Raw genomic sequence first — 19418 nt, 5'->3', positions numbered from 1 at the left:
GAGAAATCCCGGAGGTACGAGTCGTGCTTCCCACGCGGTGGAACGTTGACTACTTCCTATCGGTCTCTGTGAAGGCTCAGAGCTTACCTCGAGGGTTCGGTCGAAGCAGAAGCCCAGAATCCCCAGCGGCGCACCTCGCTAGCAGTCCACCGCCGCACCCTCTTCGGCTCCGATCGAAATCCAAGCGAAGAAATGTCGTGACGGCGCCCAGCGGAGGGGTTAAGAGGTGCTCGCGATTCCAATTTTATGGGTAGGTCAGCGGCCAGGTGAACCGAAGTCGGCCGCGGATCCCGGCATGCCTCCACCATACGCGGTGGAATCGTTGCGGGGAGACGACTGACAACCCGGCCCAACTTCCAGTGGCACATATAAGCGGAGAGAGAGAGAGAGAGAGCCAGCGTAGAACGAGTCTGCCCCCTGGGACCCACCCGCAGCGAACGAGAGGCGCGCAAGGAGAGCATGGAGGCTGACCTGCGGACCCCACCCGGTGCCAGCGCCCGCGGCGCGCGCGGTGTTAAGAATCCTGGGCCGCACGGGGAGAACTCGGATTGGGCCGAGAAGTGTGGCAGCCGGCCCATGTTGGATTGGTTCATTTTATTCTTTTCTTTTCTTTTTTTTATCCTCTATTCTCTTTTCTATATTTCCAAGTTCAATTTGAATTCGAATTTGAATTCGAACCTGTGATAAATTTATTCTTAATCATATTGTAAAATTAAGTAGCATCAACTCTGAAAATATAGTTTCTCTTTGTATTATATACTCTCCTTTTCTTCTCTTTTCTTCCCATTTTCAAAAACTCTAGGTTTAATTTAGGGCTTAATTCAACTTCTAGTAATTACTATCTTATTACCATTAACATTATTATTTTATTTAATGCACAGACATATAAACTCCAACATGATGCATTCTTTTTTTATCATTTGTTTGAATTAAACTCTAAATTTTGTGTATGCTCTTTTTATGATGCAAATGAGGCACATCAAATAAGGAAAACACTATATATTTCTTGTACACAATTTTGAGTATTACACCCAACGGGTACGTGGGCATGGGTTTGTTCTTCCACTACCCATACCCACAAACCCATGGGTTTTTAAAACCCGTCTTAAAATCAACATTCCTTATAAATATGTCTCATAATATTATTAATTGAATATGTTTTAATTGAAATAAACTTCATGTAACAAATTTTAGGCTAAAATTAGTTATCACTTGTTCCTTTTATGCTAGCTTATTAATGTATTGATTGTTATTTACATGATGAATTATTTTTTATGTTGATGTCAGTGGGTATGGGAAACCCGTTGGGTACCCGAAACCCGCATGGGTATGGGTTGGGGCAAAGTTTTATACCCGTCATGGGTATGGGTTTTTTAGCGGGCGTATTTTTTCTTTGCGGGTATGGGTTTGGGCAAGTAATACCCAGCGAGTTTTTACCCATTGCCATCTCTACCTCTAGGATTATGATAGAAGATCCAATGTCCCCTTGTATGAACTGTCCTCTCCATCTAATGGGATGGTTCTCCCACTTCTAATGTATGTAATCTATATTATATATCATACTAGGAAATCACATTTCCTCTCCCTTAGCTGATAGTCACATGAGATCGTCAATAGTGGGACGACAACAATATGCCTCATCAAGACATGAAATAACACTTCTACAGAACATTTAGAGGTATCGTAAGGAAAACCTTTTCTCCATTTTGATGAACACATGAACAGGGTCAGCAATGTTACCACATGCAAGCGTGTATAAGACAATTGTGCACTTTTGGTAGGGAGAAACCATTGTGGTTGAGTGCACCAGTTCAAAGAGTGAAGTATGGGGAGTGCTCACCCAACCCCTCTAAAATCTGAAGGAAGAGGCTCCTTCGCATGTGGTACCTTCGAGGAATTGACACATTGGTCATTAAAGCAATTTTTGCATCGACAAGTCGTATGTGGACACACGATCATGGTCGATGTAGCTCTGACGTTGCCTCCTCTGTCTACTCGTTGTGGAAAACTCAGCAGCAATCTTCGATGTTTGTTGCATTATAGTTTCCTGCAACAACTCAATCGCCTTGTCTTTTGTCATGTCGGTATCTAAACTTGACGAAGACATCTAAAAACCGCACATCTAAAAACGCTCTTGTTCGAATGAAATGAGGGTGGGATAAGTAAGAGGAGGTGCTAGAGAAATTCGAGTTGAGTTATGTGAATGAGTTCAAACACTTGTCCTCTATTTATAGACAGAGTTCTAGGTTTTTTTTGTTTTAAATTTTTAAACCCAAAATGATATGAACCAATCAGAAAGTGTCACTTGTCACTAGACAGTATGTACCGACTAATTAGGGTCGCTACCGATAGGTGATCTAGTCATGGGGTTGTACCAAAAATTACGGGACCAATGTGATCGATGCCGATGGTGGCACACGAGCAGGTGGTAGCGTTCCACACTAGACCACTTTATATACTCATAGAACCAAGTGGGAATGTTTCCCATTCCCTATGTTTTCCTTTGAAATGTGGGAATGTTTCCCATTCCCTGTGTTTTCCCCGTGAAAATAAACTAATTGCAGTGAAGTTTTTGTACGATGCACCTGAAATTCCTGTATACCAAAGGAGGCTTAACCCACCAAACTCTTGTAGCTTGTTTGGATGTGGATATATTGTCAATCAAACAATATATAAACATTTGTTTGGATGCAAAAATTTAAGTTCAGTACGTATGGTTTACAGTGATTTCTTGTGGAAATTTAGTTTTAAATCAACACCAAATTACTCGAACACATTGATTAAAAAATAAACAAAAATAAAAGTCGAGGGTCTACCAAGATGGGCCTAATTAAGCATAGATGGGTTGGGCATGTATGTGCACAGGGAGGCCCGAAACATTAGGTAGCCCTAGCTCGCGCCGCTATAAAAGGGAGATTCTGGCGGCCTCCCTCGAGCCCGAGCAAACAAGGGCGGACGCGGAGCCGGCGGCGGAGCGGAGATGGCGGAGAAGAAGCGAGGCGCCGGCACTCGCAAGGATGAGGTGGTGACACGCGAGTACACTATCAACCTCCACAAACGCCTCCACGGATGGTATTGCCCCAAACCGCCCCAACCTCCTTCCATTCCCAAGCTTCGCGTGGCAGCAGAGTAGATCCGCTTGTTGGAGAGCATATCGTTGTTCTATATCTGCGTTGGGCTTGCATGTGCGATGCTGGTGCGGAGGGTTGCGGCCTGTGAGCACTCTGTGGGCTTGCGATTGGTTGATATACCTGATTGGATCCAGTATTCTTTACCAGCTAGATTACAGTCGGGGATCACCTGACCGAGCGGGAATAGCTTCTAGTTGATCTTGCTCTTGTATCTGATCCAACATTTATCACGCGTTCAGTGTTATTAAAACTACGTTTAAACGTCAAAACTCTAATTAGAGGTTGAAATCACGTTTTAGCGTTTTGGCGTTCTAAACTGTAAAACACAATGTTTTATGTATTTTAGACCATTAGCTATTTTTGGGCACAGTCTATTAGTTACTTTTGGGGTTCAATCCAGCTCATGGGTGAAGTTTTGGTAAGCCACTAACCTCTCGGTTTTGGTATTTAACTTCATATTATTGTCTGATTTTATGATATATTGGTATTTTTCCTATGTTGTTTAAAACTACGTTTAAACAAAGTTTAAACGTTTAGAAGTCAATTTCACCCATGAGCGTTCCAACGTTTTATCGTTTTAATAACCTTGCACGCGTTTGTCTTCTTGTTTGGCTTTGTGAGTATTGGCATGTGACATTTTGCTTTTGTGGGCGCTGTTCGATTAGGTGCTACTCGGGTATAGTCAGGTGTCTGCCTTATTTAATTAGCTTAACACAGTTACATGCCCGGGATATGTAATCTGCTCATCGTTACACGTATTGCTTCTCGTAATGCTACTATGTGTTCCATTTGGGCAGTATATTGTTCTCCAGTGATAAGTATTGTATTCCTTTTGCCGTTTGACTGGGTTGTAGTATTCAGTTGAAGTTGTATCTATAATACAGTAGTATGTTTTGTATTGTCCGGTCATTAGTAGGTACCTGTCTTACACAATCTTGTGGTTGATACAGTTACATGACTGGTACACAGATGTCACTCATGTTGCCTTCACTTTGTCATTTGTTCCATTTCACTGCTGTGGCCATTTATCAGTGGCCTGTATTGCTCTTGTATAAAGTTGTTCACAAACCACAATAGGTTACAAGTTCCATGTGACCCAATAATATGGTTATGATGTATTGTCCGGACATAGTCAGGTATCTGCCGAATGCAATGCTGTGGTCGATACAGTTACATGTCCGGTAGAAAGATGTCATTCATCGTTACACATGTTGCCTTAACATGCTGTCATGTGTTCCATTTGGGTGCTACAACATCTTGATGTTCCATTTGACGTTTGTTGGATTTCTTTTGAACACAATTTTATTCTGTTGCTGTATTCCAAATCAGGCTGTAGTTGAGCTGCCATTTAGTGATCACTAATCAATCTGTAACTGTACACAGCACCTTTAAGAAGAAGGCACCAAATGCCATCAAGGAGATCAGGAAGTTCGCTCAGAAGGCCATGGGTACTACTGATGTCCGGATTGACGTGAAGCTCAACAAGCACATCTGGAGCAGTGGTATCCGCAGTGTGCCGAGGCGTGTCCGTGTCAGAATTGCCCGCAACCGGAACGATGAGGAAGACGCCAAGGAGGAACTCTACTCTCTGGTCACAGTTGCTGAGATCCCACCGGAGGGTCTCAAAGGTTTGGGAACTAAGGTTGTTGAGGATGAGGATTAAGCCCTGTATACCATGAGATAAATTTGAGAATGTTGCTTGAGCTTATTGTTATCTACTGCCAATGACTCATGTAATAGAAGCTTCGAGACTTGTCTCCTTTCTAGTAATCCAAATATCCACATGGTATTTCATGGTCCTACGCATTTTCTGACAACGTTGTTATTATGTCGTGCCAATCGTACATCTGTGCTTGTATCTTAGTAAATATGATGTGTCCGATAGTGTTGTCTGAGTATTTTAGCAACCTATGTGTTGATGTTTTGGCCGTCTATGTCGAAACGGCACTAAACGTTACCGATTAAGCCCTAACTTTTGGTGACAAATGCCTCGGCAGGCCCGACCACCCGATTGTCAGTGACGCGAAGAAGAGAAAAGCGGAGAAATCGGTGGTTGCTCTAAGCTTGAGTTTAGTGGTTGCAGAAAAAGGCCTGAAGCGTTACCTATCCATAAAAACAATACCCTTTTCTTAAAATATTTTCTTAAAAATTAAACTAAACAATGCCCTTTTCTTAAAAAAATCAAGAAAGACAATTCTGTAAAGTTGGGCTTATAATTAGAGTTTATTTTTCTCAAGAAATTTTATAGAAACCTAACTCAATTTGTCTCTATAAACAACACATTAGTAACAATCTTGTTGTCATTTATCTCTAAAACCCAACTAGAGGTATAGATGCTTTCAATATCCACTTTCGTGATTGAAGACAACACATCCTCGAGCATGTGAAAAAATTGATGTATCTAAAGGTGTTGATGTGCATGAATTTGTGGTCTTATGACCATGAATGATATAGAAATTTCATACCAACCAAGTCCACATTATGTACCGTAGGCACCATTCCTCACCCTAAATAATGACAATCCATCCAGAAATGGCTTAAAAATCTTTATTAATTGTTAAGCCATTCATAATTTTTGTTAAGTCATTTTAAGGTGAGTGATCATCACGTATAGTGATGAATAATATATATATTGTTTCGAGATACATTGATATGAGTTGGCACTCGCCAAAGTGCTCATATATATTTTTTTTATCAATTACTAGAGGTAGGTACTCTCTATAGTTGATGTTTTTGGATGTCGGCGGAGAGATCACGATGAATACATTACTACTTTGCGTGTACCTGCCAGTCCTCCAATCGTCATGTAAGGTCTAATAGTTCAAGCTCGAACATGACAATTAAATTTAGAAGTAAGCTCGTTCTTAAGCGACCCTTTTCTATAGTTATGGTAATAGATTGTTATCTAAAGATATTATCTTGCTTTGAAATATTTAAGAGGGTTATGAAGTACCTCGAGAAAGGTTGGAAATTGGAAAGCACAGCATGACGTCCAATAGTAGTCTGTATTGGCCTTTTGGACGAGTCTGCAATAAAATAGACGCTCACGACACATACATGCTCCGTTTTCGGTGATCCATATATATATATAGAAAGCTAATTTTATAAGATAACCAACACCTTGGTTTAGGGTCTAAATTATATAAGAGTTAATAGAAATCATGATACAATCGAAACAAGTAAGCGTCTAGAATCTATTAGGACGTTGCGTCATGTCTTTTGGTTTTTTTTGGTCGTGTATCATCTTAGAGCTTGTTAGTGGGCACGTTAAGGGGTTGTGATGACTCTTAGACTATACTAGATGAGTGCCCGTGCGTTGCAACGGAAATGTATAATAATACGATAACTTATGTACAATTGTGTGTTATATTGTTATGAGAAAATATTTCAGAATTCATTGTGATCCTACCTATATATAAATTTTGTTATTTAAATATAGCTATTTCACCATTACATTGCAACCATTACGAGCGCCAGCAGCCGGAGCGAGTGCCGCCGCAGCGGCGTCCTGTCGGTTGCGGAGGTGGTTGGAAGCGCGGCGGGGTTTACGGGAGGGCGTGCGGGCAGAGGCGGGGGCGGTTTACACTGCTAACTTAATAGTTAGTAGAGATAATCTCGAAAAAGGAACCAGAGGGCGGTGCAGCAGAAGCAACAAGCCCCAAAGTGGATAGCGGCCAAAGCAACCAGCGGAAGCTTCTTAATTACGGCTAGGCTTCTTAATTAAGTGCCCATCAAATCAAGCTGCCAACGCAGGCAGCCAGCCACTCTCGAGAAGCGTATCCGGGGCCCACAAGGTGGAATCAACGTTCACCCTGCCGTGACGCCTTGTCCCCAGCTACCCCGCCGTCTGCCTACCCCATTCACCGCACCTCCATGGCCCACGCGTCAGTGGTCCTGTGACTGGGTGGGCAGGTGAGCGTGAGTCCGTGAGAAGGAAGCAAGCCCTGTTCCGCCGTTCGCTCGTCCCATCCGATAACTTTACCGTGTGTACTGTGATTGTCGCTCTGACCCGCGGGACCCGTGCTGAAGCCTCCCACGACCCTCGTGGCACGGTGGGACATAGCGACAGGCGCCTCACGCTCCTCCCCCCTCCCCTCTCTTCCCCCCTGCCAGGCAAGAGAGAAGAAACGCACGCGAGCCGCGAGCAGAATACAGCAGCACGGGCGCCAGCGCCATCCTGATCTCGCTATCTCCCTTCTCTTCTCCCCCGATGCGATCTCGCCAAACCCTAATCCCGCCGCCCGCCGCGCGGCCGTCGCCGGAGCCCTAGCCCCGAATGTGGCGGTGACGCCCGTGCTGCTGTATTCTGCTCGCACTGGTCCTGCTCGTGGAGCACGGCATCGGTGAGCGGGGCCAGCGCCGCGGGCGGTGCGCGCACGGAGAAGTCCGCCGGAGGCTGCCGAGGCAGCGTCAATGAGGGAGATGAGCGCGGGCTTGGCCTTGAACGCCGCGACGCGGAGGAGCTTGTAGAGGCACGGGAGGAGCCCCCGGAGGTACACGGCGAGGTCGTCGGTGGGCTCCGAGGCCTCGACGGCGGCGGCGGCAGCGAGCGCGGCGGCCAGCTGCGCGCACTTGTCCTGCTCGTGGAGCACGACGTCGGTGAGCGGGGCCAGCGCCGCGGGCGGTGCGCGCACGGAGGAGGGACGCAGCGCAGCGCGGCGGCTAGGAGCCTGGTCACGAGCGGCGCGACGGCATCCCGCGGGTGCTCCCCAGCGACGAGCGCCAGCAGCCGAAGCGAGTGATGTCGGATGCGGAGGTGGTTGGAAGCGCGGCGGGGTTTGCGGGAGGACGTGCGGGCAGAGGCGGGGGCGGTCTACACTGCTAACTTAATAGTTAGTAGAGATAATCAGTAGCCGTCTCCGACATTAGCGCTTGTGTTTCGTTTTAGATTAATTTGTTATCAAACAATCATTTTTTCGATTGTGGTCTGTGGAGCCCCACATTGGTTATCTTAATCATATGTCTGCAGTTATCACTTTGCTTAAATTGTGGACTTTATAATTGTTGCTTGTATTTTTTTGTTTCTCATGTAGGAATTAGCTTTCTAGGTGAGATCAACCGAGTTAGTGACACGAGTCAGGGTGCTAATAAGTTTACAGGATTTAGGTTTTTTTTTAATATGAAATTGAATCAGTTCATCGCGTTCTATCAAATTGAGTTATCTTAAATCTGACAGAAAGATCGAAAACCCATATTTATGGGCCTATCTACGAAGTTACGGATTAACACAGCCAAATAGTCCCAGACGGACTGAATGGCCAACTGCAAAGGTGCATTTTGACCGACTGCAGAAATGCATCCTGTAGCAGTGAGATAAACGGGGCGAGTGGAGAATGAAGAAAAATGTGTGACGTGGGATGTGGCTACAGGCTCGGCGTTTGGACGGATTTCATGGTGTTTGTAGGCCTAAAATGAACGGTGTTTTTTTTTCTTGAACCAGCCTAGGCCTGGGCCGCGCCTGGCCCATACTCGGGTCTACTCTCGAACTACTATACCGTATGACCATGTGTCCATGTCACTGTCGCAACTCGCAACATGTGCCTGTGGCCAATACTGAGGTCAACGATGATGGCTAATTTATCTGTTCCTCAGTAATTTATATCATTACTTGGTTCCCAACCTCTATTTCCACAAAAATGGATATGCCGTGTTTTCTAGTACAGCGCCATTATTGGCCACTGGCACATGGATGGAAACTTGACCAGAGAATTACTTGTGGGAACAGGGAAGTAGGAGTGTGTTTCGTGGTTGTTACTTGTATATGAAGTGGTCGCCGAGAGTAGCTGACCATTTATTTCTCTGTCATGACACAACACTCGTAAAGAATCCATACACTTGGGCTGTCAATTAGAGAGGCTATGACCCGTGAATCTACCTACTTAGACCTTTTCGTTTACACCAATCCAGCTCTAGACTAGTATAGATTGTAATTAAATCCATGTCACAATCTATGTCCAAAATATTTCAAGCCTACTCAAAATTTTTATTTGGTTAAACTCATCCTAAGGATTTCATAATTTTGTAAACTATGGAAGACATGGATTATATCCATAGCTATTAGGTATAGAACAAATCCACGAAGATATTGCACAAGTTTATATTAGAATTTATAAATCAAAAAATAACTAGTTTTGAAAGATGTATGAATTAAATGATGGATTTAATCCTACCATATAATTGAGAGTGAGGTATGAATTCATCCAATATAGACCCGGATTAAATTAATGTTGGGATTTCATCTATCGAACAAGCCCTATACGGCATACGCCATTGAGTGGCAGCGCAAGCGAGTTCCAATACTTGTTTTTTTGATGGGCAAGAGATGATGCGCATCCGTTTTGAAATCTTCTTCGCCAGTGATGCCACGAGGCCGTTGGCCCAGAAAACGAATATTGGGATTCGTCATCAGCGCTATATTCAGGAAACTGGATTCAGTTAAGCAGCAGTCACTCTATGATACTCTGGGCCTCCTCCAATCGTCCAGTGAAACGTGACGTAGAAGCTAGCCTTGACCAATGGGCACACCGTTGAATTTGAACGAGAAAAACGGATCCCCCACTCCAGCTAAGGACACCGCGAGTCTTCGCGAGAGGGACAAATGGTGTTCAGAGGTCCTGGAGCATGTCGATTCAGTTTTTTTTCTTTAGGAGATTAGACTACAGCCTAACTGGCGGTACTACGTTGTCACACGACAGCTGCAGCGTAAGCTGCTGATCTGAACTCTGGTCCGGCGAGGCCGCCGGAATCCCACGCCTGGGATCTGCCGATCAGAAGGCGCGGCGGTCGTGGCGTCACGGTCGACGAATTTTAGGCCCAGATTCCACGCCGATAACGTCAGCCAGATTTTAACGACCCGTGTGGCCAGTGGTCCGTGGTAAACGAACGGAGGGCGCGGATTCAGCGACCGAGCCGGTCGACGCGTGGCCATCCCGATCGGTCCATCGCGTTCGAGCGGCGCTTCCATTTGCACCATCCTGGAAAGCGGCTTCTCTCTCGACTGGCCGCCGTCTCTAAAAGGGCCGAGGAATCTGCGTGAGCTGAGCTGCTCTTCTAGGCTACGGTGCTGTGTTGCCTTGCGTTGGTGTTAGGGCGGCGTGACAGGACAGCGCCCTGTACAAGTCAACAGCGCGAGCTGCCCAGATACTTGCTTGATTCACAGCCACGCAGCGCGACTCGTGAGGAGGGAGGGAGAGCCGAAGAGGCGTAGAGGAGCCTGGGGGCATGCCCATGGAGAGCGGGAGGAGGCAAGGCGTGGTCGCGATCGAGTGCGTCGCGGGCGGGTCGCGGGCCGAGGAGTGGGGGCCCGGGAGCAGCGAGACGGTGCAGACGGGGGACGTCGTGGAGGAGCTCCTCATCGGGGTGGGCCGCCGGGGCGAGCCCGCCGCGCACGCCGCCGCGCCCTTCAAGGGCGGCCGCGCCGCGCTGCAGAAGCTCCTGCACGCGGCCTACAAGCGCGGGGAGACCTCCGTCGAGGTCCGCGTGCGCCGCTCCTCCGCCTCCGCGCAGCTGCAGCGCCAGCTCGTCGCCGGCGACAGCGGGGAGCTGCAGGTGGCGGACGACGCGGCCAGCATGCAGGCCTGCATCGTGCCGCAGGAGTCCGTCGGCGGGATCGGCCGGACCCGCCACTACGTGCTCCGCTCCATCCGCGACCCCAACTACGCCGTCGGCCTCGTCGACCGCATGGAGAGCGAGTGCATCGCCATCAGAGGTACCGTACTACCACCCCGATAGCACAACATGCTCATCCTCTTCTTCTACTTCTTCGTTGCAGATTTTAATTGGATTTTTGTCACTCACAATATTATCTTCTTGTTATAATTACCACTATGTCTATAAATTGTAGGTCAGTTGAGTCTATGAAATATGAGCTTGATGACAATTTTACAAACATATTTCTTGCTGATGGCAAATATCAGGATCTCTCTTTTTGATCCGCTTTTAGCCCGTGCGATCAACTTGATTCGGTTCGCCGCGCTAGCCCTCGGAAGAAAAGTCCGCCACTGAGTTTTCGTTACATGCCGGATTGGACTTGAGAAAAAGGGTAGGCGCATGCATGCGGACTTTAGTGCGCAAAAAGTTAACCTGCGCTTTATCGTTTCTTGAAATTTTGGCGTGTTCACGATAGAGATCCTTGTTTTGTTCTCAGCGCAGATTAAGACAGTCAGAAATGGCCACTTTTAGGAGTAGTTATTAAATACATGATGATCGCATCGCCCGTATCTGTCAATATGTGTCAGGATATGCCGGGTTGGGATATATAGGATCCGAGGAAGATTGTAGAAAGTGCTTACAGCTTTGTTGGTCTTGTTGTGTTGAGGACCGATGGCCGTACCGTTGGGAAAGTTTCTACGGTAGCTTGGCCGACCAAACTATAATAGGGTTTGATGTATGCTAGCAATACTCTGTAGTCAAGCATATTCCTATGAACATTACGAAGCTTCCACCGGCTCTAGCTTCTCTATTATTCACGTGTTGTTCACGTACTGCTCATAGGGGTTTCTCTCTGTCCTATCTTCTATCATAGAGCCGATGAAGCCAAAATTTTTTTGGCTCCCCTGCTTCGAGTATATTGTAGGAGCCGGAGCATCTAGACGATAGATCCCTACCTCCCTACCAAAGGGACCCTTCAAACAAGAGAACGATGACCCAGCATTAGATCTTGTATTGTCGTTACGTCTTGCAAGCCTTTATTGACAATAAGAATCAGATCCTGTTATGAAACAGTAACCCTGCAGTTATATCTGTAAATCATGCGGTAACATGATATACCTAGGAAGTCCGCATCCAGTTTTGTTCTCCTGTCAGTAAAAAAGGTATATTACGGAATACCTTTTTTAAGAATCTAAAAAAGTATTTCCTCTGTTTTTTTATTTGTCGTATTTTCGTTTAAAAATAAACGACAAATATTTAAGAACGGAGTCACGGAGATAGTGTATAATTGCTTAATCTCAAGCTAGATGCATACTTCAAGGCAAACAGACAGCGATATACATTGAATCGAATCAGCATTTAACTTGGTTCATCATTATGCTTCGCGGTAGCGCTCCTATATGCTATCGCACTTGGAAGAAAAAGAAAACTGCGTTAGAGAAGTTGGACCTGACAGAAGCTCTACAAAGGAGCGATCAGTATTCACCTGATTATAAAAAATCCTGTCTCGAATTCTAAATGAATCTAGGAGATTCCTCTGTTGACTTTTTATCGGTTTGATCGTTCACTTCCCTTCTCAACTGGGAAAAAGGTAATAATGATGCATGATTACATAACATGGGAAAATATTGACCTGATTCCTAACTCTTTTGCATCCTGTATTTTTCTTGGTACCGTCTTGCGTTCGCAAGCTTTTGTAGCAAATAAGATGCCCATCTTGTGGTGAGATGGGAACCGGACAATTATTATGTTGTTACTGTAAATCTTGCAGTAACTGGGTAAACCTGGAAGCCTGTATGCAGTGTGTTGCTCCTGTCAGTCAAAAAAAGTACTCCTATATAAGATGGGTTCGTAAAAAAAAACCTAGTTCAAGATGCATACTTCCAGGCAACAGACACGGCGATGCACGTTGAATCGAACTAGTGTTCATCTAGATTTGTTATTATGCTTCGCAAACCACTTGCGGATCGTTGAATAGTATTCATCTGATTATAAAAATCCTGCCTCAGATTCTTAACGCGACTAGGACTAGGAGATTCCTCGGTTGACTTCCCTTCTCTCTTGGACCAAAGAAGTACTAGGACTTACACAAGATCGTCAACAAAATACTGATCCGAGTTTGCTAACTGTTCTGCATTCCATCGTCAACAAAATATTGATCCGAGTTTGCTAACTGTTCTACATTCGTGATGCTATGGTCGTTGGCAATGGCACCTACTACGGTGCTTTTTCTTCAGGCTCGAGGAGTTCGAGGGTGGTGTGCGCGCTGAGCAAGGCGCAGCTGCAGGACGGCTACGTGTCCTACCCGTGGGAGAAGAAGATGCGGGAGGTGCTACCGATCCCCAACTCCAGCAGCTTCCTCTCCTTGCTCATTCTGCCCATGGCGCTCGACCGTGCCGGCTCCCGCTACAACTGCGTCGAGGACACCCTGGCCCGCGCCAACGCCTGGATCCTCTCGTCTCAGGAGTCCGGCGTGCCCATTGCGTTCTTGAACGTGCAGACCGAGGCCCTTCTCACCAAGGTAGTAATGATCAATTCAAGACTGCATCGATGATGTTGGTTCTTTGACCGTCTGTGTGTGCACGCCTCTCCGATGATCTGATCACTTGCTTGGTGCAGATCTCCGGCGAGACGGCATCTTCGACAGTCAACTCGGGCTCACTGGCCGACCTCCCGAACCTCGCCAACGCCAGCCTCTATGGCTTCGAGGACTATCACGGCGTCGACATCGGCGTGGTGAAGGCGGTGCGCGTTTGGTACACGGCCGCTGCTGGAGAAATGCCTGTGGAGATCATCCTCGAGGAGGGCGACGCCAGGCTCGGCTTTGCCATTAGCCGCACTCAAGAGGTACGTCCCGCTGGTCGCATTCTCGCGCTGTAGTGCATGTGACGACTGGTGAGCCAGCAGGACTCAAGTCACTTCGCTTGTGGCTGTGAGCAGGGTTTCATCTACGTCTCGTCCGTAGTGGAGAACGACGTCGAGCGCCAGGCACCGTCGACGCGTTCGGGGCTCCGCGACCTCTATCGGGAGGCGAAGCGCGCGTCCAAGCTGCTGGTCATCTCGAGGGTGTCAGGCCAAAAGGTGCTGCCGTGGATGGTGTCGACTTCCGGCGCCGTTCGGTGCTTCGACACCGTGTCCCTCAGCCAGAAACTGTCCCTGCACCGCCACGCTCTGCGGCCGATCCTCCTTCACGTGCTCATGTGGGACGGCATGTCCGACGGCGCGCCGACTCAGCCAGGCCGCGAGCCCTGCCCGCTACCGCTGCCGCTGCCGTCCCCGGAATTCGCGGAGTTGCCGCGGCAGAACTCGTATGCGTGCGTCGAACAGCGGGTGCAGACTGAAGGGGACCCCGGGGTTATGCACGAGAGGGATACCGCTGGGGATGCATCCTTCAGGTTCCATAATTTCTCGCTGCCCAGCAACTGGGTCTGATAAATGCTACTAGCCTGCTTAGATGCTGTACATATGTAGATTTTAAGTGAGTTGCCTTGTGCTGAGAAAGGGCAGCTGTGCACTGTAACTTATTTCGTGAGAAGTATAATTTTGGCCGATCAAAATGTTCTCCGTTTCGAAACTAATGTAGACAATACAGATGACTGAAGTAGGCGAATAACAGTTTCAGTATTGCACTAGGAGAATAACAGTTTTATGTGCAATCTATACATTTTATTTTCACAAGTAATATATGGTATACATGATAGAAGCGGATCCACTATCCTAACAAGAGCAACGAACAAACATGTCTTCAGAACAACTTAACAACCTTCAGTACAACAACATTTGGAAACGTCAATTCATAAGATATCCAGATCCATCTGCTGCATAGTCTATATTGAAAGCTCCTGTTCGACATAATCCCAGGCACATATAGGTGGATAGGAATGAGCATAATACTCCATTTGGATGTAGATATTGAATCACATAATTGGAAATTAGAATCAGCTTTCCTAAATTCTGTTGTTTGGTTACACGTAGAATTAAAATTTAAAAATAGAGGCTCAATTCACTAGAATTGGACTATAACTAGAAACTCCATTTTCCAATATAAAACATCATCTCTCGGTATTGTATGAAATTAGACCGCACAATTTCAAACTTCAATTCAGTGATATCCAAACAATAGAATTGAAATTATATCTCATTTCAATATATGTCTGATTTAGTATTTAACCCAATTCAATTCATCATCTTTAATATTGACATCCAAAAGGTGTTTCGGCAAAGTGGCCGAGCGGCTTAAGAAATGCATCCGAAGCAATGTGCGCGAACAACTGTTTGGAGAAGGAGAAAAATTAGTTAGTAAGTAAAACGTCAGACTAGAGAATGTAGGGGTGTTTGGTTTAAGGAATTACTACATTCAAATTGAGGTGGTGCATTATGGATTCATTCCTTAAATTTGGTGAAATGACCACATTCCTCATATTAGTACTAACTAACTAATTATAAAGAATGAGGTGGTGATAGATCAACTCATTTAATTCCATAAACCAAACAAAAACAGTGAGAAGTGAGAAGATGATGGACTAGCTCATTCTTCAAACCAAACACCTTATTAAACTCTGCCAACGCTTTTTAAATCGAAAGATCCGGATTGGTTGCCGGCTTGTATAGTTGTATATTAATAAGAGTAGCAATTACACTCGCAAGGTGCGCGTACAAAACCGAGCTCAACATATTGAGCAAGGCAGAGAATTAATAAAAGCGTGATTACTCCCTAAACCTGCTAACTTTAAAATCCTTGTCCAAACTAGGGATGACAGCGGATCAGGTTATGTTCGGATATAATAATACCTGACCCGATATTGTACTCAAACCTTCTATAAATATCCATCCCACCAAGTCAATCGGGTGGGAATTTGTATCTGTACCCGTGCCCACCGGATACCCGTCGGGTATCGGGTACCCGGTGGATGAAAGTGACCCCAAGGAAGAAGGGGTGTCGGACGAGGCTCGACGGGGTCGCTAGAGCCTCGAGGGCGCGATCGGGGTCACCAGTGGCGAAGCCACCATGGGGGCCGGAGTGGGCCTGGCACCCCCCAACGGCTCAACCAAGTCAGATTAATAATGTATCTTATAGCTTATTATCTTGTTGTCAGTTTATTATTTGGTAGTCTGAAATCCTTAATTTTTCCATCAACACACGACGACCGGACGCTGCATCGTCTTTCACTTCTCTGGCAGCGAGCACCTAGGCACCTGGCTGTCGCACCTAGCAGCGAGCACCAAAACTAAAGGGTTTATCATCTTTGGCTGATTTAACAAGTGGATTAGTTAAGCTGGGTAAAGATTCTTCTTATCCGATGGTAGATAAATTATTGAGATTACTCTTAACTCTCTCTATGTCAACTGCGACCACAGAGAGAGCCTTTTCAGCTATGAAATTTGTGAAGACATGTCTTTGAAGCAAAATGGGAGATGCCTATTTACAGGATTATCTGGTCGTTTATATTGAAAGGGAATTAGCGGCAATGATTTGTTCTGATGACATTATCAAGGCCTATGATCTAGCTAATACACGTAGAGCTAAATTCAAAATAACTGAGATGTAATTTTATTTTGTTTGACAAAATAGATGTTGTTTTATTATATTGTATTTTAATAAAAATTATATATCAATATTGTCGGGGACCATAATTAGGGGTACTCCAAGACTCCTAAACTCGGCTGGTAACCACCATCAGCACAAGCTGTAAAGGACTGATGGGCGCAATACAGGTCAAAGCTCCGTCCACTCAAGGGACACGATCTCGCCTCGCCCGAGCCCAGCCTCGGGCAGGAACAGTAGACCCAGGTGGATTCACGCCTCGCCCGAGGGCCTCCTCAAGCAACGGGCACACCTTCGACTCGCCCGAGGCCTAGCTCGGGCAGGCTTCGCAGTGAAGCAACCTTGGCCAGATCGCCTCGCCAACCGACCGTATCGCAGGAGCATTCAATGCAAGTATCGCCTGACACCTTATCCTGACGCGCGTTCCTCAGTCGGCAGGACCGAAGTGACCGCAGTCACTTCGTCCCTCCACTGACTGACCTGACAGGAAAACAGCGCCGCCTGCCCTGCTCCGACTGTTGTGCCACCCGCCAGGGTGAGGCTGACAGCAGTCGAATCCAGCCTCAGGCGCAATAGGAAGCTCCGCCTCGCCCGACCCCGGGGCTCGCCCCCCACCTCGACCTCGGAAGACGGTCTCCGCCTCGCCCGACCCCAGGGCTCGGACTCAACCTCAACCTCGGACGACAGTCTCCGCCTCGTCTGACCCCAGGGCTCGGACTCAACCTCGACCTCGGAAGACGGTCTCCGCCTCGCTCGACCCCAGGGCTCGGACTCAGCCTCGACCTCGGAGGAGTCACCGCCTCGCCCGACCTTGGGCTCGGACCGACCACGCCACAGGGGGTACATCATTACCCTACCCCTAGCTAGCTCAGGCTACGGGGGACAAGACCGACGACCCATCTGGCTCGCCCCGGTAAACAAGTAATGATGGCACCCCGCGTGCTCCCATGACGACGGCGGTTCTCATCCCCCTACGGAAGCAAGGAGACGTCAGCAAGGACCCGACAGCCCCGACAGCTGTGCTTCTACAGGGCTCAAGCGCTCCTCCGACGACCACGACATCACATGCACAGGGCACTAACACCTCTTCGACATCCACGTCGGCATGTACATAGGGCCCTGGCTCCTCTCCGCCGGACACGTTAGCACATTGCTACACCCCCCATTGTACACCTGGACCATCTCCTTACATATATAAAAGGAAGGTCCAGGGCCCTCGTACGAGAAGGTGGGCGCGCGAGAGGACGGGCTGACGAACAGGCTCTCTCCCTCTCTCGCGAACGCTTGTAACCCCCTACTGCAAGCGCATCCGCCCTGGGCGCAGGATAACACGAGCCGCGGTTCCCTTTTTCCCCCTTGTGTTCCATCTCGCGCCGACCCATCTGGGCTGGGACACGCAACGACAATTTACTCGTCGGTCCAGGGACCCCCCGGGGTCGAAACGTCGACAAATATATACATTGTGGTTGGTTCCGTTGCAATTTTTATATTGTGTCCTTGCTGGTTTGGTCGCTTGGAGGCTAAGTCTGCCCCCTCTGTCTTCGGATCCTGGCTTCGCCCCTAGGGGTCACGTGTCATCAGAGCTTGGGTGTGGAGATCAAGCGTGGAGCCTGGGCAAGGTCGTCGGAGTCCTATTGGAGCTCGAGCACGAAGTTTGGGTGGGGCGGCGCCACCGGAGATCAAGCCAAGGCTGGGCTAGACAGTGTCACTGAAGCTCGGACACCGAGACTGGGTAGGGCAGAGCAAGGTTCCCTAGTGTAGAGAATGTAGCGTCGAGCGCCTGTGATGTTGTAGGACTGCTGGGCGGCGGTAGAGAGCTAAGCGGTGGGCGATGGGCATAGGGTGGTTGGGTGGGGATGCCAGTGTTAAGTTTTTTTGGCTTCAGCCTTCATGTCTTTCACGGGCCTTAATTTATAGTGAATGTGGTCTATTTAAAGAGGTAAATTGATATCTCGGTTATCCACTGGATATCCACTAGTAAAATATTTTATTTGTACCCGACCTGATCGTACCCACGGGTGAGTTTTTCTAGCCGAATCCATATCCACCTGGTACGAAATCCGCGGGTATCCATACCCATGGGTCCAACTACCATCCCTAGTCCAAACTACTACAACAACAATAAAACCGGCTCCCGCTTCTCTCTGTAATTGAATCCAAACAGTTCCACGGGCTCGTCGTTGAAGTGCATTTTTTCTGTTATATTAAAAAGAAATGCTATATATATTTTTGCATTTTGAGAGTCGCGTGGGCTCCTAAAAACTTATAGCTTAAAATAGTTAAGAAAAATCTTAGTTAGCGCTGCCAGAGTCTTAGGCGTGTATAACCCATTTAACATGTGGTCTCTTGAGGAGTCTATATAGGGTTTATTAAAAAAAATACAAGAGACACATCCTTTCCGAAGAGCTCGTCTCTATACAATTTTCCATATACATTATTGTCGGGGACCATAATTAGGGGTACCCTCAAGACTCCTAATTCTCAGCTGGTAACCCCCATCAGCACAAAGCTGCAAAGGCCTGATGGGTGCGATTAAGTCAGGGATCGGTCCGTTCGAAGGACTCGATCACGCCTCGCCCGAGCCTAGCCTCGGGCAAGGGCAGCCGACCCCGGAGGATCTCCGCCTCGCCCGAGGTCCCCCTCCAGCGATGAACATACTTCCGGCTCGCCCGAGGCCCTGTCTTCGCCAAGAAGCAACCCTGACCAAATCGCCACGCCAACCGACCAAATCGCAGGAGCATTTAATGTAAAGGTGGCCTGATACCTTTATCCTGACGCGCGCCCTTCAGTCGACAGAGCCGAAGTGACCACAGTCACTTCGCCGCTCCACTGACCGGCCTGACAGAAGGACAGCGCCGCCTGCGCCGTACCGACTGCAGTGCCACTTGACAGAGTGAGGCTGACAGGCAGTCAGGCCCGGCCTCATGCACCATAGGAAGCTCCACTTCGCCCGACCCAGGGCTCGGACTCGGGCTCAGCCCCTAAAGACGGCGAACTCCGCTCCGCCCGACCTAGGGCTCGGACTCGGGCTAAGCCCCGGAAGACGGCGAACTCCGCTCCGCCCGACCCAGGGCTCGGACTTGGGCTCAGCC

General features: G+C 47.7%; 2 protein-coding genes across 2 annotated transcripts; both read left to right on the top strand.

Moving 5' to 3' along the window:
- Window positions 1–2925: 2925 nt before the first annotated feature.
- On the top strand, window positions 2926–4948 carry LOC100286120 (60S ribosomal protein L31). Its single transcript, NM_001159008.2, has 2 exons — window positions 2926–3072; window positions 4515–4948. The coding sequence occupies exons 1-2, from the start codon at window positions 2981–2983 to the stop codon at window positions 4792–4794; spliced, it is 372 nt and encodes a 123-aa protein (NP_001152480.2). The 5' UTR covers window positions 2926–2980; the 3' UTR covers window positions 4795–4948.
- Window positions 4949–10017: 5069 nt separating this feature from the next.
- LOC103627656 (uncharacterized) lies at window positions 10018–14413 on the top strand. Its single transcript, XM_008647948.4, has 4 exons — window positions 10018–10839; window positions 13019–13302; window positions 13401–13628; window positions 13722–14413. Exons 1-4 carry the CDS (start codon window positions 10353–10355, stop codon window positions 14211–14213), a joined length of 1491 nt encoding a protein of 496 aa, XP_008646170.1. The 5' UTR covers window positions 10018–10352; the 3' UTR covers window positions 14214–14413.
- Window positions 14414–19418: the final 5005 nt, after the last annotated feature.

Source organism: Zea mays, chromosome 5, assembly GCF_902167145.1.
Source record: "Zea mays cultivar B73 chromosome 5, Zm-B73-REFERENCE-NAM-5.0, whole genome shotgun sequence".
Classification (NCBI taxonomy): Eukaryota; Viridiplantae; Streptophyta; class Magnoliopsida; order Poales; family Poaceae; genus Zea; species Zea mays.
The sequence above is the reverse complement of the archived record's forward strand: the minus strand, read 5'-3'. Positions and strand labels throughout refer to the sequence as shown.

What these genes read in the sequence shown, in the direction of transcription:
- LOC103627656 (XM_008647948.4), top strand. Translation starts at nt 10,353, where the DNA reads ATGCCCATGGAGAGCGGGAGGAGGCAAGGCGTGGTCGCGATCGAGTGC. An exon ending in CGAGTGCATCGCCATCAGAG is followed by an intron (nt 10,840 to 13,018) that starts GTACCGTACTAC and finishes CTTTTTCTTCAG; the next exon opens with GCTCGAGGAGTTCGAGGGTG. An exon ending in CCATTAGCCGCACTCAAGAG is followed by an intron (nt 13,629 to 13,721) that starts GTACGTCCCGCT and finishes GGCTGTGAGCAG; the next exon opens with GGTTTCATCTACGTCTCGTC.
- LOC100286120 (NM_001159008.2), top strand. Translation starts at nt 2,981, where the DNA reads ATGGCGGAGAAGAAGCGAGGCGCCGGCACTCGCAAGGATGAGGTGGTG. An exon ending in CACAAACGCCTCCACGGATG is followed by an intron (nt 3,073 to 4,514) that starts GTATTGCCCCAA and finishes AACTGTACACAG; the next exon opens with CACCTTTAAGAAGAAGGCAC.